General features: G+C 37.4%; 1 protein-coding gene across 4 annotated transcripts in view; it reads right to left on the reverse strand.

The window, feature by feature from the left end:
- The window catches only part of gbf1 (golgi brefeldin A resistant guanine nucleotide exchange factor 1), a 227,515-nt gene that overhangs the window by 93,648 nt on the left and 110,068 nt on the right, over positions 1 to 23,799 (reverse strand). For all 4 annotated transcript variants that reach the window (XM_061963809.1, XM_061963834.1, XM_061963827.1 and 1 more), the window contains exons 5-9: positions 16,476 to 16,594; positions 16,272 to 16,380; positions 15,361 to 15,421; positions 11,496 to 11,550; positions 1,828 to 1,975 (exon numbers count right to left, since the gene is read on the reverse strand). In XM_061963809.1, the coding sequence (XP_061819793.1) occupies positions 1,828 to 1,975; positions 11,496 to 11,550; positions 15,361 to 15,421; positions 16,272 to 16,380; positions 16,476 to 16,594 (492 nt within the window). The remainder of the gene's footprint in view (positions 1 to 1,827; positions 1,976 to 11,495; positions 11,551 to 15,360; positions 15,422 to 16,271; positions 16,381 to 16,475; positions 16,595 to 23,799) is intronic.

Here is a 23,799-nt window from a genome sequence, read left to right on the forward strand (position 1 = left end):
CGGTGAACATCCAGGGATCAGTTATAGAAATAGTGGACTCATTTAAATACCTGGGTGTTCACCTCAACAATAAACTGGACTGGACTCACAATTTAAACGCTGTGTACAAGAAGGTTCAAAGTCGCCTCCACCTCTTGAGGAGACTAAGGTCCTTCAGGGTGTGTGCACCTTTCACGACACTGTGGTGGCTTCTGCGGTGTTCTATGCTGTCGTTTGCTGAGATGTGAGCAGCACAGTCAAAGACAGAAACAGACTTAATAAACTGATTAAGAGAGCTGAATCTGTCCTAGGCTGCCCACTAAACAGTATTGAGGAGGTGGCTGACATAAGGATGCTGACCAAATTGACATCCATAATGTCCAATCCCTCTCACCCCATGTATGGCACTGTGGAGGGCCTAAGTAGCTCCTTCAGCATTAGACTGTTACATCCACAGTGCAAGAAGGAGGGCTGCCACAGGTACTTTCTACCCACAGCGATAAGCACTTATGTGATTACTGTGATGTTTTTTTTCGTGGTGTGCAATACTGATGTTAGTATTTTTTTGTTCATCTTATATCTATACATAAAAGTGGGCAATATGTAGTATTTATTACTATTTTGTGTTTTTTTGTGTATCACAGTCAGTTTAGCTGCATATTGTGACACGAAAAAACCGTATGTCACTCAAAAGTGCAGATTTTAACCATTGGAATCATTTCTATAGTTTGAAAATATCCAGTGGGCCACATTGAATTGTTAATTATGTTGTATCACGCCAAGGTAGCCCAGTTAAAGTTAAAAGTTAAAGTACCAATGATTGTCACACACACACGAGGTGTGGCGAAATTATTCTCTGCATTTGACCCATCACCCTTGATCACCCCCTGGGAGGTGAGGGGAGCAGTGAGCAGCAGCAATGGCCGCGCCCAGGAATCATTTTTGGTGATTTAACCCCCAATTCTAACCCTTGATGCTGAGTGCCAAGCAGGGAGGTAATGGGTCCCATTTTTATAGTCTTTGGTATAACACAGCCGGGGTTTGAACTCACAACCTACCGATCTCAGGGCGGACAACTACCTTTTTTATGCTGTTTTGCACGTGTCACGTGACTTCAAACTTGTCACCTCATTGGCTGTTTGGGAGACAGAATCGATTGTTTCAGTCTTAATTTACTGAAAGTGAGTCTTACTTTTTGAAGCAGCTAATTTTTCGACACTGAATTTTTATACACTGAATTTTGATAAACAGAATTTTTTTAACACTGAACTTTTATACGCTGAATTTTTATACACTGAATTTATTTACACTGAATTTTTATAAGCAGAATTTTTATACACTGAATTTTTATGCACTGATTTTTTTTCACACTGACTTATTTTACACTGAATGTTTATACACTAAATATTAAAACACACATTTTTATACATTGAATTTTAAAACACATATTTTTTTTAATGAAATGTTCTGCATAATTTGATGTAAAAAATTTCAGTTACAAAATTCAAATGCAAAAAATTCAGTTATATATATTCAATGTCAAAAAAGATTTCGGAATAAAGAGACAAATTAACCTCCATATAAGTATTTTAGTCTCCAGCACCCCCCGCGACCCCAAAAAGGGAAAAGCAGTACAAAAAGGATGGATGCAAGGAGTCCCAGACATACCACCCAATCTGCTCCAAAGCATGATAATATTCAAATAACCTAGGCCTTGAAATGCACTGGTCGTCCGCCATTTTGGTTTGGAGGTCCATCTTTCCGTGTGGCTCAAATACTTTGATATTGATATTGTTCTAATGTGGGTTGCACTTTGGACCCTCGCTAACAGGATGATGTGTTTCCTACCAGATAGGTTGGAGTTACTGAGGTTGGTGGACTGAGGAAGCTCCAGCTGACCGGAGGAACTTCGGACCATGTGGCGAGTTGCTCGTGGTGATCGTTTCTGCTTTTTCCACTTGGACGACTCACTCATTCCACCTGCACGCATCTTCAACTGAGGAGTAAAATGGAAGTCATTCAGTTTCTTTTCAAAGACCAGTGTTCATGAAATAAACAACAAGAAGAAGGTGTTTTTACAAGCAGTACTATTTCATACCAAATAAAAACCCCGTTTCCATATGAGTTGGGAAATTGTGTTAGATGTAAATATAAACGGAATACAATGATTTGCAAATCCTTTTCAACCCATATTCAATTGAATGCACTACAAAGACAAGATATTTGATGTTCAAACTCATAAACTTTATTTTTTTTTTGCAAATAATAATGAACTTATAATTTCATGGCTGCAACACGTGCCAAAGTAGTTGGGAAAGGGCATGTTCACCACTGTGTTACATCACCTTTTCTTTTAACAACACTCAATAAGCGATTGGGAACTGAGGAAACTAATTGTTGAAGCTTTGAAAGTGGAATTCTTTCCCATTCTTGTTTTATGTAGAGCTTCAGTCGTTCAACAGTCCGGGGTCTCCGCTGTCGTATTTTACGCTTCATAATGCGCCACACATTTTCGATGGGAGACAGGTCTGGACTGCAGGCGGGCCAGGAAAGTACCCACACTCTTTTTTTACGAAGCCACGCTGTTGTAACACGTGCTGAATGTGGCTTGGCATTGTCTTGCTGAAATAAGCAGGGGCGTCCATGAAAAAGACGGCGCTTAGATGGCAGCATATGTCGTTCCAAAACCTGTATGTACCTTTCAGCATTAATGGTGCCTTCACAGATGTGTAAGTTACCCATGCCTTGGGCACTAATGCACCCCCATACCATCACAGATGCTGGCTTTTGAACTTTGCGTCGATAACAGTCTGGATGGTTCGCTTCCCCTTTGGTCCGGATGACACGATGTCGAATATTTCCAAAAACTATTTGAAATGTGGACTCTTCAGACCACAGAACACTTTTCCACTTTGCATCACTCCATCTTAGATGATCTCGGGCCCAGAGAAGCTGGCTGCGTTTCTGGATGTGGTTGATAAATGGCTTTCGCTTTGCATAGTAGAGCTTTAACTTGCACTTACAGATGTAGCGACGAACTGTATTTAGTGACAGTGGTTTTCTGAAGTGTTCCTGAGCCTATATGGTGATATCCTTTAGAGATTGATGTCGGTTTTTGATACAGTGCCGTCTGAGGGATCGAAGGTCACGGTCATTCAATGTTGGTTTCCGGCCATGCCGCTTACGTGGAGTGATTTCTCCAGATTCTCTGAACCTCTTGATGATATTATGGACCGTAGATGTTGAAATCCCTAAATTTCTTGCAATTGCACTTTGAGAAACGTTGTTCTTAAACTGTTTGACTATTTGCCCACGCAGTTGTGGACAAAGGGGTGTACCTCGCCCCATCCTTTCTTGTGAAAGACTGAGCATTTTTTGGGAAGCTGTTTTTATACCCAATCATGGCACCCACCTGTTCCCAATTAGCCTGCACACCTGTGGGATGTCCTCAACTTTATCAGTATTTATTGCCACCTTTCCCAACTTCTTTGTCACGTGTTGCTGGCATCAAATTGTAAAGTTAATGATTATTTGCAAAAAAAAAAGAAATGTTTATCAGTTTGAACATCAAATATGTTGTCTTTGTAGCATATTCAACTGAATATGGGTTGAAAATGATTTGCAAATCATTGTATTCCGTTTATATTTACATCTAACACAATTTCCCAACTCATATGGAAACGGGGTTTGTAATAGAAACAGCAGGATTGTACCTACACTTACTAGCACATGGCAATATGTATCCTGTCATATAAAACCAGTGAAGTTGGCACGTTGTGTAAATCATAAATAAAAACAGAATACAATTATTTGCAAATTCTTTTCAACCTATATTCAAATGAATAGACTGCAACGACAAGATACTTAACGTTCAAACTGGTAAACTTTGCAAATATTAGCTCTTTTGGAATTTGATGCCTGCAATATGTTTCAAAAAAGCTGGCACAAGTGGCAAAAAATCCTGAGAAAGTTGAGAACTGCTCTTCAAACACTTATTTGGAACTTCCCACAGGTGAAAAGGCTAATTCGGAACAGGTGGTTGCCATGATTGGGTATAAAAGCAGCTTCCATGAAATGCTCAGTCATTCACAAACAAGGATGGGGCGAGGGTCACCACTTTGTGAACAAATGTGTGACCAAATTGTCCAACAGTTTAAGAACAATATTTCTCAACGAGCTATTGCAAGGCATTTAGGGATTTCACCATCTACGGTCCGTAATATCATCAAAAGATTCAGAGAATCTGGAGAAATCACTGCACGTAAGCAGCAAGGCCGAAAATAAACATTGAATGTCGGTGGCCTTCGATCCCTCAGGCTGTGCTGGATCAAAACCCGACATCAGTGTTGAAAGGATATCACCACATGGGTTCAAGAACACTTCAGAAAACCGCTGTCAGTAACTGCAGTTTGTCGCTACATCTGTAGGTGCAAAGCGAAAGCCATTTATCAACAACACCCAGAAACGCCGCCGGCTCCATATAAGATGGACTGATGCAAAATGGAAAAGTGTTCTGTGGTTTGACGTGTCCACATTTTAAATTGTGTTTGGAAACTGTGGACGTCGTGCGCTCCGGACCAAAGAGGAAAATAACCATCGGACTGTTATAGGCACAAAGTTCAAAAGCCAGCATCTGTGATGGTATAGGGGTGTATTAATGCCCAAGGCATGGGTAACTTACACATCTGTGAAGGCACCATTAATTCTGAAAGGTACAAACAGGTTTTGGAGCAACATATGTTGCCATCCAAGCAACGTCTTTTTCATGGACGCCCCTGCTTTTTTCAGCAAAACAATGCCAAGCCACATTCTGCACGTGTTAACAGCGTGGCTTTGTAGTGAAAAGAGTGCGGGTACCCAACTGGCCTGCCTGTAGTCCAGACCTGTCTCCCATTGAAAATGTGTGGCACATTTTGAAGCTGTACATCAAGCAAGAATGGGAAAGAATTCCACCTGAAAAGCTTCAAAAATTGGTCTACTCAGTTCCCATACGTTTACTGAGTGTTGTTAAAACACAGTGGTAAAAACGACCCTGTGCCAACTGTGTGCAATGTGTTGCAGCCATTAAATTTTAAGTTAATGATTATTTGCAAAAAAAAAAATTAAGTTTCTCAGTTCGAACATTAAATATCTTGTCTTTGCAGTGTATTCAATTGACTATAAGTTGAAAAGGATTTGCAAATTATTGTATTCTGTTTTTATGTACGATTTACACAACATGCCAATTTCACTGCTTTTGGGTTTTTTATCTTTCTTCAGGATCATATTATTTTCTATGACATTTTACTCTTCTGTTTTTGTCAATAATTACATCTTTTTAGTAGGGCTGTCAAAAGTAATGCGATAAAAAGTTAATTCTGAATCCCTTTCACAGCACTATTTTTTTGACACGCAATTAAAATGACACGTCATATAAACATTAAACAATGCTGCTAAATGATTCAGCACATTATTGACTTGAATGTAAGCTTTTTGATAATTAAATAAGTTATGAATTTCTTAATAACTTTAAAAATGTTAGTTTAACTGCTGCAGCAGGAAATATGACTGTCACACACTAGTAAATATATGAAACCCAAGTACTATGATATAAACCTCAATATTTTCTCATTGAATCTGATTGTTTAATAGGCAAACTATTTTCTACCAACCAAATGTACTAAAGCCTTACATATGATTATTTTATGATAGTTGCAGTTCACAACATTAGCAACTAAACTCATGTTCAAATAAATCTACAGTGTGAAGAAACCCACATTTACTCTGAAATTGAAAATAAAAAACATTAAAAATCCATGTATTGTTGTTTTTATTCACAATTTTTTGTACAGTACTATGTGATGTTTATCTGTGAGAAGCTCAACACTATAGGTAGTTATTGCATTATTTTCAATATAAAAGCTTGAATAATAATCTAAAGTGGGCCGGTCTGCGGCATAAAACTCCAGGACTGAAAATGAGTCCCACTCCGGCTGTCGTGCGTGCGTGCGTGCGTGCGTGCGTGCGTGCGTGCGTGCGTGCGTGCGTGCGTGCGTGCGTGCGTGCGTGCGTGCGTGCGTGCGTGTGTGCTTGTGTGCATTTTGTGTTGACCAGTTTAAAAATGTTTAAATCACCAAAAGTTGTGAAATCACATTTTAAATTTAATATTGCAAGTATATACTCAGCTAAACCAAGTTTACCTTAATTTACTTGATTGAATTTATATTTAAAACAACTTTTAGTACAGTATTGGTGCACTGTTTCATACGTTCTTCTTATTCTGAAATCTGTGTCACAAAGAAATGTGCAACTTTACAAATGGTTTAATTTTCAGATTTCTTTATTTGTATTCTTACTTGTGGATTTACTTAAAAAAAGAAAAAAAAAAGAAAACGGCTAACCTGTATTTCTTGTTGATAGGAGAACATGTTTTTTTATTGGGCATGTGTCATGATTTTTTGATGACCATTTCGTTTAAAATAAATATGGCAATTTTTCGATTGATTGTCGTATTAGTCTTATTTTGCACAAATAGTGTTTATTCGTTGAAATACATGCATGCAGTGGCATCACAGTAAAATAGGCATAATATGTTCATTAAGAACACGTCACCCGACATTAGTTTTAGGGAACAATTGCTGCATACTGTATATCGATATTGCTTGATATCCATACCGGGAATAGAGTGCTGGACAATATCGATAAGAAAGCATAAATCAAACATTTCTTTGAGAAACCAATTGCGGTACAAAAAAAACTAATAGTTTTGTAGATATAACAAACTAGAACTTCCAAAAGTAAATAAAGCTGTTGATAGCGCTGCTATCACGTCACACGTGTGGAGTCCAAATAATTTCGAAGACTATCATCTTGTACAAATGTTTTGAGAAAATGGAGCAGCTCCAGCAGGCGATGTGTATGAAATTATATGAATATTTGCATGAGAAAATAAAAAGTACAATGTTATCATACATGTTAGGAAGTTTAATACGTACACATGGCAAAGAATCAAGGGATGATAAATACAAGTAAAAAAAAAAATACACCAGCGACTGCCTGTGTTTGTCTACAAAAACAACAATTGGGGTTAGTACAATCTTCAAATGGAGAAATGTATCAGTAAAAAGTATTCTAGCCTTAATATTTTGAAAAACTGCAGTTTCTTATGATAGATTGCCTATCATCCACAATCCCTATGTGAGAAAGGAGCACACATGTATTTGCCTTTTCTGTGCGTTCTAAATTATCTAAGAGAAAAAAATGCTCATAAAATGTGGCTAACAATGCAGGTAATGGGATTAATCTATTACGCCTATAAAGCACTCTAAAAAAAACTACAACAATGTTTGCTATACATGCTGTAAGTATGTATGTAATGTAACAGGCATATTTATGATAATATGTAATATTTATAGTATTTTGGCTATTTTAAACATTACTGTAACTTCTTTTCTGGACACATTGATTTCATAGAGCACATAGCATCGAACACTATTTCTGTCAACGACAACAACACATGTTTGAGAGCCAACAACGACTACTTTGGGACAAATATGATTTAGAACCTTATATTTTTGAGTCTGAAAATACAGAGGATGAGTTTTAGAAGCAGAATGCAAAGCAGATTTTAATACTTTTTAATTGTTAGCCGCTTCGTGCAAACAGTGTTTTACTATTTAATATGCAGAAAAAAGAGAAATATGTGTGTTTTTGTCTCACATAAGTATCCTGAATGATGGTCAAATTCCACTAAAAATCACAGTTTTCCTTTAATATTTGAGGTAATCTTCCTTACCTGGACTCGTTTGTTTTTCCATAAAATATTGTAAGCCTCAGAAGAGAAGGGGGCAGGCAGGTGCCTCTGATTAGTGATGGCTAACATGTCACAACACACATACGCACATATTTTTTCTGCATGGCGGCAAAGGTGTGGTTTGTAAACATAACACGGAGTTAGGAACAAACACCAACAATTGCTAAACAAATAAGAAAAATGCAGCCATCTTGAAAGGAGTGACTGGCCATGCAGGCAAAGCGTGCTAACCAAGCGGACACGGAAATGCAACAATGCAGGAATGGTTAGGACGTTCTAATACATAGTCTAGCAATAATTTATTCAAGAAATAAAAAACCCAATATTAAGACTAAGACACATCAATGCAGATATTTTAAACAGAACATGTTCTCTTTGTTTTTGTTCTCAGTGTTTACTATGTTTAAAAACTGTAGGCATCAACTATAGTATCTGATGATTTTCCATTTGAAATATATTGTAGACTCATTGACAGCTTGAAATACTTTGAATGGTACTTTTGTTGGATTTACTTTGTGATTGTTGCAGCCTAAAATGCCTGAATTCACAGCAGATTTTTCCGAAAATTGCAGGAAAAGTTGCAGTATTTTAGATTTTTTTTTCTTCCAATAACATTGAATTAAAATTCTGATTTTATGAATATGTTACCAATGTTTTAAGTGTTCCTAGTAAACTTAACCTCAACCTAAACTTTGTATCTTAAACATTAAATTATGTTGCAACACATTTACCCCCACAGGTTAAGAGCATTTGTAAACTGTTACTTATTTGTGTTGTGAACTAATTTTTGTTGGTGAATGTGCGACAATGAGAGATCATTATCGCACTTCAACATCTCTGTTATGAAAATGATGGCTCTTTGCTAGGTAAGCATTGGAAATGAAACTATGTTCTTTATTGTCCTAATTTGGATAAATGCATGTGAGATAAATACAGTATATAAATACATATACGTAACTAGTATGTAAATGTTTGTATACTACATTACCCAAAAGGCTGAGCGCTGTAGACAGGAACAGGAATTATGTGTAAGCTACGCCGGAAGATGACAATTGTGTCGTTTGATCAATAAAGAGTCGATATATTGTTACACGTTGTTGTTACTGCTTGTTTTTCCTAAATATGTTCTGATTGGACAGTTAATGTGCATGTTTGAGCGTCGCTCAGAGACCTATTTGATAATGACCTTGATTGGACAAAATGTGCATGGAAGTTGCAGGCATTGGACTAAGTTGCGAGGCCACGCATGATTTGCTGGCAATTGATTGAATGTGCGTGAATTGGCGCAATCGTTACATCACACATTCCTGGAGGGATTGGAAAACGAAAATGCTAGCTGGAGGAGTGAATAATATTAATAATAACAATAATAGTGATTGTTTCATTCGTAAAATGTGCAACAAAATGTGTCTTCTGTTCGAAAGCCATTATTGAGGAACAGTAGGCAGCTATTGTGCAGCGCCTTGTAAGGTAAAATGGTCTATAATGGTTTGTTGGCTCTCTGTATAGTTACACAGTAAGTTATTTATTATTTTTTTCCAGTGGTACTTTGGTTTTTGTATGGCCCAGTTTCCAACAAAAGATTTCATGAAAAGTTTTCCCTGTTTTACATACACCATCTATCTTACAGTACAGCAGAACATTGCATAAAAAAAATATCCATTTGGCCGCTTAACACGCCACGGAATCGAGTACCCAACCAAAAAAATCCTACAAGTTGGTGTCGCTCTTCTTTTTTTATTTTACTTTTTGTAGGACTGCAAAATAAACCACCATGAGGCCAAAGAAAGTTGCAAGTACCAGCATTTTGATACAGAACATGAAAAACAATTAAATTAAAAAAAACTTGTAGCAAAGAACAAAGAAAGGTGGATCTCCCCTGCTTCCCTTCTCCTTTGATCATTGCTGTCTTTGCCAATAAGTTTTCTATAAAAGGTAAACCCATCCATCCATCTATCCATTTTCTACAGCTTGTCCCTCTCGGGGTCACAGGGATGGCTGGAGCCTATTGCAGCTGCATTTGGGCAGAAGGCGGGGTACACCCTGGACAATTCCAACAGTTTTTACCTCCTATGAAAACACTTTCATTTCTGTGAGTCTTCACTTCCCCCATCACCCAGCAACACTTCCTCATTCTCCGCCAATCACCTTTCAGGCACGGACGGCGTGGGAAAAACTGACATTTAATACAGACCACACTAACATAAAACATTAACATTAGCTGGTCGTTAATGTATGAATTGATATACATAGCCTATTTTTTGCGCACTATTGACAAGTGATGTACCAAAAACTTGACCACCGAAAAAAATACTTTGATCACCGAAAACCGCGCTGCCAAAACCAAATTTAAACAAAACGCACGCCATTGTCTGGAGCTTTGTCAGCATGTCTGCGATGTGGACGCGATTTTTATATATATTGAAGATATACCCGCGCGGACAGGCATCTACAAAATGTGCAAATATTAAGAGGACAGTGGTGGCTTTTAAAAAGAGAAAGTCCAACTAGAGCAACAGCGCGAAGCAAGCGTGACATCATGCTTGCTTTAGTCTCTTTCGTCAGGAACAACGAGGGACAGAAGTAGAGTCTCCAAACACGAGTACATTCTATATAAAACACCGGAAGAATATGCTAGATTTGTTGCTAGTTGTTTTTAATTTAAAAAAAGTCATTGAAAGTCTGTAAACACTCGAAAAAAATCTCAATAAAGTACCGTGTACAAAAATCTGCAACAATTGAAAATATGGCAAAACGATAAAAAATATATGTTAACACTTATTAATAAAAACAGATTTTTTTTAAAGAAAATCATATCATCATAGAAAGTTATGCCCATAACCACGCCCCCACCGCGACAAGTACCTTAGCAGGTTAGGGAAAACCCTGGCATGTTTATAATGTAATTGGTCTGAATGTTTCAGCTAAGACGCATTATAAAATTACCGGTAGGTAAAATATTTTACTTAAATATGTATTTGGGTTAAATCTTTTAATGGCTTGAAATGCACTTTACTTAAGAGACTTAATGGGAATTCATTTTATTTATATTTCCTCTGAATCTTGTCTTTTAGATTGTTCACCTATACTTTACCTGTACCTCTATATTATATTATACCTTCCCTGTACAGTACCTGCATACCCATATATTTACACTTTAGCCCTATATTATATTATACTTGCACTGTACCCATATACTTAAGTATTGAGTGGAATCTAGTAGAGTGGAAGTCTTTCCTTTATCAAGTGTGGAAAGATACACAATCCAAAGACACTTATTTGCACTAAAATGTGTTCTGTGTTAATATTTTTGGGTGTTTGGAACAGATTAATTGGATTTACATTATTTCTTATGTAAAAAAAATTGCTTAGATTTTTTTTGTCTTTATTACATTTTGAAATGGATTTCGAATGAAAACCGAGACACCACCGTATTAATATTATTTTAAAATGATCATGCATTCATACACTTGCATGACTTAACCGCACATAATATTCCATTATGCTGTGTCCAGGCTACATCAGACCCTGTACGATTGGATCTGACCATTAAAAGTGGAACATATTTTAAGTTCTACTTTTCTCAATTGTAAAAATGGTAGGTGAATGAAGAAGGATCGAACAGGATCAAAGATTGTCCACATAAGAAGTTCAATGATTGACAACTTTCAATTCGGGGCATCTAAGCAGGCAGATCAATAATAATTAAATACAGTATAAATACCTTCTTCATATTGGCACCGGCATAACTCTTGGCCTCCTCCTTAAATTGAGGTAATCTGTGAGGAATTGAAACAAAGACAAATTGCATTAATTTTTCAGAGACCTGTGTCCATCCATCCATCATCTTCCACTTATCCGAAGTCGGGTCACTGGGGCAGCAGCCTAAGCTGAGAAGCCCAGAGTTCCCTCTCCCCAGCTACTTCGTTCAGCTCTTCCCGGGGGATTACCAGGCGTTTCCAGGCCAGCTGGGAGATATAGTCTCTCCACTCTCCTAGTCCTGGGTCTTCTCCGTAGTCCCCTACCGGTCGGATGTGCCTTAAACACCTCCGTAGGGAGCTGTTCGGAGGGCATTCTGACCAGATGCCCAAACCACCTGATGTGGCTCCTCTCGATGTGGAGGAGCAGCGGCTTTTCTCCGAGCTCCTCCTGTATCACAGAACTTCTTACCCTATCTCTAAAAGAATGCCCCGCCACCCGACTGAGGAAACTCATTCCGGCCGCTTGTACCTGTCATCTTGTCCTTTCGGTCACAACCCAACGCTATAACATTTCAAAAATTACCCCGATAACTGGGGGGGAAAAAATAACTACTCATTTAGGTGAGATTACCCATACTACTTGTAGGTTGTAAGTGGGTTAGGGTGAACAAATCAAGCTTATTTTCTCCAACGCCTTGCTGTCATGAACTTCCCCAAAGTTCATTGTCAACAAACTGTTTCAGAGGAGGACATTTTGCGTGCCAATTGCACCAAAGAGGGACGAAACTTCTTTAACATATCAAACCTTCACATGTATTTACATATTTATTTAACTTTTATTTATCCAGGGTAAGACAATTAAAAATATATTTGCAATGCTGACCTAGTAAGAGTCAAATCCATCCATCCATTTTCTACTGATTGTTTCTTTATGGTGAGTCATCATAGTGTTGTGAAAGATTTTGTGGGAATCTTTTAAAATTATTCTCATACTAGACCTATCATGAGCTTTAGAGTGTCAAACATTTTTTAAGTCAGTATAAGTTAAAAACACATTAGGCTCATACACTGAACAAAAGTATGAGCGCAGCACTTGTATTTGCTCCCATTTTTCATGAGTTGAACTCAAAGATCTACAACTTTTACTATTTACACAAAATACGTATTTGTCTCAAATATTGTTCACAAATCTGTCTTAATCTGTTTTAGTGAGCATTTCTTCTTTGCCAAGATAATCCATCCCACCTCACAGGTGTGGCATATCAAGATTAAACAGCATGATTATTGCACAGGTGTGCCTTAGGCTGCCCACAATAAAAGGCTGAAATGTGCGGTATTATCACACAGCAAAATGCCACAGATGTTGCAAGTTTTGAAAGAGCGTGCAGTTGGCATGCTGACTGCTGGAATGTCCACCAGAGCTGTTGCCCGTAAAGTGAATGTTCATTTCTCTACCATAAGCCGTCTCCAAAGGTATTTCAGAGAATTTGGCAGTACTTCCAACAGGCCTCACAACCGCAGACCACATGTACCCAAACCAGCCCAGGACCTCCACATACAGCAGATGCACCTCCATGATCGTCTGAGACCAGCCACCCGGACAGCCGCTGCAACAATTGTTTTGTATAACCAAAGAATTTCTGCACAAACTGTGAGAAATCGTCTCAGGCAACGTTCCCTCTAAGGTGCGCGCCTGCGCAATTGCGCACCGCTCACGCGTCTTCTGCGCACAGCAAATTTATGCCACGCAGGAAATCAAAAATCCCATCTGAACTTAAAACAAAATAAACACATTACAATTTATTCTGTATGATTTTGCAATGCAACTCTGTGAGTGACAGGTGACAACAAGAGTGGCCCCAATGAATAAAACAATCTTTGTCAACACAGTTCAATTATCGTCTGTCGAGACACTTTACGGACAGGAATTCCATCAATCACTTTATTGAGCAAAACTGTTTGTAACCACACCAAAGACATGAGTCAAAAAAACTTTTATCTATAAAAACTGGTAATTTTCTGCCATACAAACCAGGCTTAAACCAACATTATCATCCGTCGTTTCAACAGAAGCCGCTCGCTCTCTTACCTGCACCAACACAAGCACTCATGGCACTTAGCCAGTGCTGCGTTTATGGCCACACAAAAAGTCGGACAACCCCAACACCACACAATGTGTAAATGCCAGGTTGTAACACCCTGACTCCTCAATCAGATGCGTGCTTATTTTACTGCCATTTATTAAGAATGTTAATCTAAGGATATTATTCTTGAAATGTTGTCACTAAATTTCATAAATGCTAATAAAAAAGATGTATTTTACGAACAGAAAGTTACAGGAACTAAATGTAATCCCTGAAAGGGGTAACATTTCTTTTAAAGGCAGGACCCGCAGCCAGACATACAATACTAGCACATAGGTCATGAAAAACATGTTTTTTTGTTATTGTCATTGTTAGAGGGCAAAATCACTTATATCAGAAAATTATTTTAATAAAACATTTAAATTGTTATGATGTCAGGTTTGGGACAGGTGTGGCCACAGTGTTCACGTCTGATGTTGCTCACATGTACTCCACTGAATGCTCAGGGAGTTTGTGCGTTTGCTCACACACATGAAAAATTAGAGGGAACATTGGTCTCAGGGAAACTCATCTGCATGCTCGTCGTCCTCATCTGGTTCTCGACCTGACTGCAGTTTGTCGTCATAACTGACTTGAGTGGGCAAATGTTCACATTTGACGGCGTCTGGCACTTTGAAGCGGTGTTCTCTTCACAGATGAATTCCGGTTTTCACTTTTCAGGGCAGTTGGAAGACAGCGTGTTTGGCGTCGTGTGGGAGAGCGGTTTGCTGATGTCAACGTTGTGAATCGAGTGGCCCATGGTGGGAGTGGGGTTATGGTTTTGGGCAGGCGTATGTTATGGACAACAAATGCAAGTGCATTTTATTGATGGCAGTTTGAATGCACAGAGATACCGTGACGAGATCCTGAGGCCCATTGTTTTGCCATTCACCCGAGACCATCACCCCATGTTGCAAGGATCTGTACACAATTCCTGGAAGCTGAAAACATCCCAGTTCTTGCATGACAAGTATGCTCACCGGTCATGTCACCCACTGAACATGTTTGAGATGGTGTGGATCAGCGTACACGACAGCGTGTTCCAGTTCCTGCCAATATCCAGCAACTTTGCGCAGCAATTGAAGAGGAGTGGACCAACATTCCACAGGCCACAATCAACAACCTGATCAACTCTATGTGAAGATGATGTGTTGCACTGCGTGATACTGACTGTTTTTCTGACACCCCCCCCCCCCCAACAGACCCCAATAAGGTAAAACTGCACATTTCAGCGTGGCCTTTTATTGTGGACAGCCTCAGGCACACATGTACAATAATCACCAGCATCTTGATACGCCACACCTGTGAGGTGGGATGGATTATCTTGGCAAAGAAGTGCTCACTAACAGATTTAGACAAATTTGTGAACAATAATTAAGAGGTATAGGTATTTTCTGTATACAGTAAAAGTTTTAAATATTTGAGTTCAACTCATGAAAAATGGGAGCAAAAACAAAAGTGTTGAGTTTATATTTGTGTTCAGTATATATTGCCAGCATTTTAATCATACACACAGATGTAGGTTAAAGTCCCTCTAAATTCATAACAATGTTTAACATGTTACTGTGATATTACCAAAAGGTGAGGACAAAGACAAAATTATGCTGAATATTATTGATTATAGATCTTGTTTTACCACGTTTAAAGACTTGAAAGAAATGTCATCATGTTGCTCCGCCGCCTAGATTGCATGGGCGTTAACATGTCACAACATTTGAAGGTCTACAACCAGAGACAACTTTATCATTGCGGTTCTTATTCTTACCTGGAGAAGAGTAGTTGCACCATATCAACCAGGGTATGTTCAGCTGATTTTCTCAAGAGCTCTGAGGGACAAATCAATATGCTCAAGATCTGATCTTTCAGAGTGGACTTAGACAAACTGTAATGATCCACAAGGGAAATTGTTATACACAGTACCTTTGTTACAAAGGATGGAAAAGGATAATGCACACAAGGGCACCAAAAGAGGGCGGAAATAATAGGTAAAAAGTAGACCATAAATGTACCATAATATATAAGAATATAAGTATAACACATGTACATATATATATATATATATATATATATATATATATATATATATATATATATATATACACACACACACACACACACATATATATATACACATACATACATATACACACATATAAATATACACACACACACACACATATATATATATACACACACACATATATATATATATATATATATATATATATATATATACACACACACACACACACACACATATATATATATATATATATATATACACATACATACATACATACAGTACATACATACACATATATATATATATATATATATATATATATATATATACAAACCCCGTTTCCATATGAGTAGGGAAATTGTGTTAGATGTAAATATAAACGGAATACAATGATTTGCAAATCATTGTATTCCGTTTATATTTACATCTAACACAATTTCCCTACTCATATGGAAACGGGGTTTGTATATATATATATATATATAACAAAATCACAATTACCATTAGCAAGATAACAGTATATACAACAGCTTCAGCAAAAAAGGGCAGCATAAAAATTTAAGAACAAAAATAAAAATAACTGAGTACTTGCAAGCTCAATGTAAAAACAGAAATGTCTATGAATAGAACATCATAAAAGATAGGTTACGAACCGCTTAATCGCATCTCAAAGCAGATACGGAAGCAGGACTGCATGATCTCACAAACAGATTCATTGGTCAGATGGGCTCCAACTGGCGTCAGCAGCAGTGTCCTCAAGACCTGTGAGAGGACAAATTAAAAAAAACATGTTTATGGCACAAAATATCCATTTAAGCTACAATAGGAATGCACATATTCCAACAAATGTGAAATACCTGTAGAATTTTCATAAGGACCACTTCATCGCTGCCAGGGTCTGTACCGACAAATCTGGCATGTGTTACAGCGTCTGCCATGTTCTCGATAGCCTCAGCTGCACCTTCATTGTTAGCATCTGCAAGTACAAAATACCATGCAATGAGTATACAGAAATACATTTTGACAAGTGACAGAAATGTGTTTTCATGCCAAAATTAAATATACATTATTTCCTGGTGACCCGTCCCACTCTGGATGATCTGGTTACGAATTACATGTTTACTAATCAGAGATTGGAAATGTTGCGTGGACCTGTTTTATGGTTATCATATACAGTAATCATTCACCCCATCACTCTTCAAACGTTGCGACAATTATATAATCCTGCACGGAACAATCCGCTTGTATTGACCATGATCCTGTGTGTGTCTGTGAATGTTTCGGTGTTTGTGTCTGTACTATTCCTGTCCACTGTCGCAAAAGTCAAGGCTCATCACGACAGAATTAATGTCCAATCAGCGTTGTGCCTCTTCCCTCTTACACACCTGGAAGTGCAGCCCAGAAGAAAATAAAGAAATATGGCCAGCACTAGCATAAAAGTTGAAACACAACAAAGAAGCAGCAACTTCTTGAGTTCACGTTGTGGTGCACAGTAATCTTGCCCTGAATGCAGCCCGCAGGCAGGCACATAATTTGTCCGTAACTGAACTACTATATTGGTCCCGAATGGGAGAATAAACCCATCTACTAATTTATTCAGAAAAAGACACTTTATATGTAAATATTTTTAAATCAGACTTTTTGTCTGTTTTGTTGTTTTTGTGTTTGCTCTAATTCAACTCGTTTTAATGCAACACTTTTTGTTCAAATCATTTTTGAGTTTGTGGATGAAAACATTTTGTTCCTGAAATAATCATTAAACATGTTTTATGTGCTAGTACACATTATTTTACAGTACCTTAAATTCCAACTGCACTTTAATGTATTTTTTGTTAGGCATAAGATACAGAATTTGAGATTTTTAAAACTCCACAATCCGGGTCAATGTTTTCCATTTGCCAAAGCACTAGTAAGAAGCACTGATGTATACAAGTAATCAAAGAGTACAAATAATAATTTACTATTTGAAAGAGTTGTTTAATAAATGTTAACTTGAGCTCCCACTCAAACGTACTGTAAAAGAAGCAAAACCGTGGCCCTAAAACCGAGGTACGGACCGCAGCGTGGGTTCCCTTTAATGTTCTACCTCTAGTAAACACAATCATATGTATGAACAAAATGACAGTTGTCAGCTGTTAGCATATATTACCACGATCAAACATGGTGGAAATGTCTAATACAAGATACCGCAGTAAAAAACAGTAGGGATGCAACGGTACTACTCGGTATAATCCTTCACAGGACAATCTGACTTTAATAAAAAAATTAAAAAATGGTGATATTAATTGAGGTTGAATGATATGAAAAAATTAATTGTGAGCATTTTGTTTGCCATATCGCCCAGCCCTACGCTGATGCGACTATGGCAAATGATGTAATTAAAGGCTCATATTCCAAACGGCTCATTTGGAGCAAGTTTGGAAGAAGGCAAGATTGTTTTACAAATATCTGCGCCATGCATCCATAGTTTGATTTCACATTTTTGGGATCTAACATACACAGATACCAACAAGTAAGAAAAGTTGGTTTTCCAAAATAGGACTCCTTTAAGTAAATTACTATGAAATGGTAAAAAATTGGAAAATAAACTTTTTTTTTTTAATTCGGGCTTAGTGACAAAACTTGTTTCCACAAGAAAAAAATAAAATGACAAATTATGAAAGCTAAAATAAAGTAAATATAAATACATGTCTTTTTAGGAGCTTTGTAGGGTCTTAAATGGTTTGTCAAGTGTTTAAATTATTAACTGTTTTACCTCTGTTTTATGCTACAGTGGTGTCTTGCAGCTGGTAGGAAGCAAGGGTTGCTTTTCTGTCTTTGCATCCATGATTGACTTTTTAGCCTACTTGGACATACACACACGCCGTGTTAGCTATGAATTTCAAACGAAGGAGAGAAGTTTCCCCAGCCATGGCCGCCTGGCACTGTTTGCTAGCTCCCAGTTTAAAAGATAGTGCCACATGTGCACAAAGCATTTCATGTGCGGTTCCCAGATTGGAATTGCTTTTTCCAATTCTAAGTATTTAAAAAACAACAATTTCTGACTGTGTTGTAACCGCGGGACATCTATTCTTTAAACGATAACTATCGTCACATTTTATTCTCGAGAGATCTTGTCACATCCCTACTATATCCTCATGAGAGCAGGTGTCCTCTGCAGAGGAAATCTGTGTTTTGCATAATAGCGCTTTGTTTTTCCAAAATGTTCATTTCAGAGGACACTGGTTCTCAGGAGGATATATACAGAGGTTTTTCAGTGTTCACTTTTCATAGGATTTCGCCGCAAGGTTGTCTTGGTTTTTATGTACTGTATGGCCAAATGTTGCAGGTAAAAAACCTGATTAGTGCGTATCATTTTGTGGAATTAAGTGTTCAAACAAAGAATTCACATGTTGCTAACTCTGTCTGTGTGAGGAATTGATTTTGGTTAATTTAGAGTTTGGACACTATAGACATCTTTCAAGCAGGGAATCATCTTAATAACGTGCATTCATAGAACGCACACAAAACAATCAACAACTCCATATATGTCTCCTTAATTCATGACGAAGTAGGATGCAACAAGCACTGTGCTCCCTGAACTGTTCCTGTGATGGGGTGTTCAAGCGCGCTGCGTAACTGAGCGTTAGGCACACAGGCTTTCAGACAGTGTCTGTGCTTTTTTTCATTGAGTCTGAACGCAAAATAATCCACCATGGGACCAAAGAAAGTTCCGTTGCCAACACGCATTTAGAAAGAACTCAAAGTATGTGAACTTTAGACACATAATATTTGGCCAATTGTTTAATGCTGCTCCTGCTCATAATTCACACTGCTACCGGTTACTGGCACTGCTTGTGCAATTTCTTCTGCCTCTGTTTATGATATATATTTTTTTGATATTTTTTTTTATTTTTTGCAATTGAAAATATACTATTTGGAGGTTGTTTATATAGTACTCATTATTTTAAAGTTTCCTTTTATTGAAACCCTCATTGAAATTTCTGTTGTGTTCACAAAACAATAAAGACTCTTAGATCTCGATGGTGTCTCTCCTCTCTCCTCCATCCTCTCTGCTCATCACTATCTTTGCCATCCAAAACACATTTCATTCATTGTTTATATGTATTTCAAATTGTTTTATGCATGTTACACTATCATTATTCTCTACAGAAATGTAATTTGTTTACATCTTTTTGGGTGTCTGGAACAGATTAATTGGATTTTGATTGTTTTATTCATTGTAGGATATTTGTTTTTGTATGATTCTGTCTTCATTGGAACATATTGCTAAAAAAAACATGATGTGGAGGTACTACTGTACTCCAATATTGCTAACAAACATGATGTGGAGGTACCATTGTACTCCAAAATCAAATTAGCACTTCTCAAACAACGAGTTGCTATATTATTCCAACCTCAACAGAGGGACTCAATTGGTAAACCTTCCTTACGGACTAACTCCCCAACTAGTCTCAGTTCATTGTTTTGTTCTTCTAATCCTGAGACCAGATGTGGCCTTTTGTGAGTAGGAGACTTGGAAAAATTGGCTGTCAGAGGAACACGATACAGTGTTTGTGAAATGCGAGCGGCTAGAAAGCTGTTCATTAACTGAATAGCACGGTAATGAGATGGTGGGTGGGCATTGATGGAAAGGCTGAGAAACATGATGTTTACTTACATACTAGTTTCTTCTGTTCACAAAAGATTGAAGTATAGTAGATGTAATGTTTTTGCCTTTTGGTATATTCAATAAGAAACTTAAGGGATCTGCTTGAGCTATGAAGTACAGTTGTAGATGAAATGTACTTGTAGGCTGTGAATGTGAAACTTGTGATACAATATGTTGAAAAGATGGCAGTGAACATTTGACTTTAATGAGCTTTCACTACCAATATCCTGTTTTCTGGGATAGGCAGAAAATGCATCCAGAGATTTCAATGTATTCATTTATGCAACATTTAAAAAAATTGTTTGACAATTTGGTGTAACATTCACCTTCCAGGTGATATGTGCTGCCATCTTCTGACAATCCTGTTCCACAAAACATTGAATGCGTTATTTGTTTTAAAATCAGCACATTTGCGGTTTTATGTTAAAATCTAATTTGTTTAACATTGGTACAAGTTTAAAATGACCGCAATGCTAATTTCTGTTGGCCTATCAATGAGATCGCCCATCATGTCAGCATTAAGCTAGCAGCATAATAGCCAACCTTTTCCAGTTGGAAACTGTATTGTTGATACCACACTGTATTGTTGATTTAACATCATTCTTACATGTATGTGCACTTTGTGTATGTAATAATGTACTTGCCTTTGTGTACATAGTTTTACAGCAACTTAATTGCGGAGAATATCAATAACCTGAAGTTGGAAGTTTTTTCACATCCATTTTAAAGGACTATTTACCTATCTGCCAAATTACATTCAAACATTCAGAATAAAACATGTACATAAACCAGAGATGCACAAAGTGCCGTCTGTGTTACATTGTAGTAATCAAATAAGCAGCATCAATTGAAAACAAATTCAATAGGTCCTTATGTCCCATTGCATAAGGACTCACAGGGAGTCCTTATGCAATGGGCCATGCGGGCCCTAATTACAGCAAAACTAAATAATGTAACAATAAAAAAATATGTTGATACTAATAACACAATGATTTGTTTTCAAATGTATGTATAAAATTTTAATCATTTGAAAAAAAATAGACGGCAAAGCCAATTATGCACATTCTACAATGACATAATTTTAACGCCATGCTCCTGTCACCACGAAGCGATTTACCACATAAATAGAAAGAGCACTATACCAAACAAAACCAGCACCTATAAGTGAATAACTTTGAGTTTTAATTTCTGAAACGTCACACATTTATTGTGACCCAAACAAACAGCTCAGTTTTAACTTCCAAATCTAAGCACTAAATCACGCTGGCTCAAGTTTAGGTTTTAAGAACAAAAAAACATATGTTTGTGTATTGTGTGTGGATTACAGGACAAAACACAGAAAAAAATACAGTATGTTGTTTTGAAGCTGCTTTATGTCACCAGGTACCTCATTTGTAAAAGCTTGCTGGGCACACTTGTACGCACTCATCTCATTATAAATCACACCATGAGTGAAATGTGCGCGGACAAGTTCCTGCCCAGTGTCTTGACACTCCTCTAACAAACATCCATAAATGGTCATGCAATTGCTTGGATTTTAATGACGTCACGTCCCACCCAATGAATATGCGTGGTGGTCAAGCTAGTTCTGTTCTCAATGGATACTAAGCAGGCCCGGCCCTAACTAATCTGGCGCCCTAGGCAAGATTTTAGTTGGCGCCCCCCCACATCGGCAGTGAAGTGTATATACTCACAAGAAACCGAATAGCTTTGTCTTTGACCTTTTTTTTTTACTTACAACCAGAGGTGGGTAGTAACGCGCTACATTTACTCCGTTACATCTACTTGAGTAACTTTTGGGATAAATTGTACTTCTAAGAGTAGTTTTAATGCAACATACTTTTACTTTTACTTAAGTATATTTATAGAGAAGGAACGCTACTTTTACTCCGCTACTTTTATCTACATTCAGCTCGCTACTCGCTACTAATTTTTATCGATCTGTTAATGCACGCTTTGTTTGTTTTGGTCTGTCAGACAGACCTTTAAAGTGCCTGCCTTACTGGTGACGTTTCACTTCGTTCCACCAATCAGATGCAGTCACTGGTGACGTTGGACCAATCAAACAGAGCCAGGTGGTCACATGACCTGACTTAAACAAGTTGAAAAACTTATTGGGGTGTTACCATTTAGTGGTCAATTGTACGGAATATGTACTGTACTGTGCAATCTAATCATAAAAGTTCCAATCAATCAATCAAAAGTGTGAAGAAAAAAATATACTTTTTTTATTTCAACCGTACATCCCGTCAAAAGCCTCAAGACTGACCGCACATGAGGACGTTCCTGTCTTCACAATAAAAGTGCCGCTCCATCGCGCCTGCGCTTTCAAAACAAGAGTCTCCGAAAGCCAGCGCAAACAAGCTAGCAAGCTTCGGAGTTTGACGCCAATATATTTCTTGTAAAGTGTATAAAAACGAATATGGAAGCTGGACAAATAAGGTGCCAAAAACCAACCACTTTCATGTGGTATTAGACAGAAAGGAGGAACTTTTCTTCTCCTCCATTTGAAAACGTGGACGTTATCATCACTACTGTCTGATTACAATCAACGCAAGTCATCAGAATCAGGTAATACACCAACTTATATTCTAGTCTGCATGAAAGAAAGGAATCTATATGTTAAACATGCATGTATATTCATTAAAACATCTTTAACATGTAAACAAAAACAGCAAAATAAATACATATAAATTATATACTGTATATATCAATGTATATGTATGTATATATATATATATATATATATATATATATATATATATATATACATATATATATATATGTGTGTGTGTGTGTGTGTGTTTATGTTACTCATCAGTTACTCAGTACTTGAGTAGTTTTTTCACAACATACTTTTTACTTTTACTCAAGTAAATATTTGGGTGACTACTCCTTACTTTTACTTGAGTAATAAATCTCTAAAGTAACAGTACTCTTACTTGAGTACAATTTCTGGCTACTCTACCCACCTCTGCTTACAACTATACCTAATATATAAAGGGGTGGAAAAGTGACTATTACCTGCAGGGCAAACATTAGCTAACCAGAAGGCAATAACAATGTAAACAAAAACACCTGCTTAAAAGATCTAATACAAATGTCCCTGAGGAATGTAAGGTGGGAGTACTGTAATTACCTAACGTTACATTATTATTTTCCATAACAATTTAGCCCCCTCCACAATATTAACCCGACGTTAAAACAGAACTAGCTATTTATTGATTAGCAATTGCCGAATCATGTAACATTAGCTTAATGCTAAAAAGCCAGGTTACTATCACATTCTGTAACAGACAAATAATTTCATGTAGGCTAACGTTACCTACCTGCTACCTCTGTCTTTTCTCGTTTCTCCTCCTCTTCTTTTCTCTTTTTTCTTCCCTGGGCACCTGACAGTTTTGGCCGTTTTGACATCTTGTGTTGATTTTTTGATGTGGTGACGTCCAAAAAGAGTCATGATACGGAAGATGCTCCACACAACTTTCTTGTGTGGAGCATCCTTCATAAATGATGTCCCATCTTTAGGT

This window comes from Nerophis lumbriciformis, linkage group LG02 (genome assembly GCF_033978685.3).
Source record: "Nerophis lumbriciformis linkage group LG02, RoL_Nlum_v2.1, whole genome shotgun sequence".
NCBI lineage: Eukaryota > Metazoa > Chordata > Actinopteri > Syngnathiformes > Syngnathidae > Nerophis > Nerophis lumbriciformis.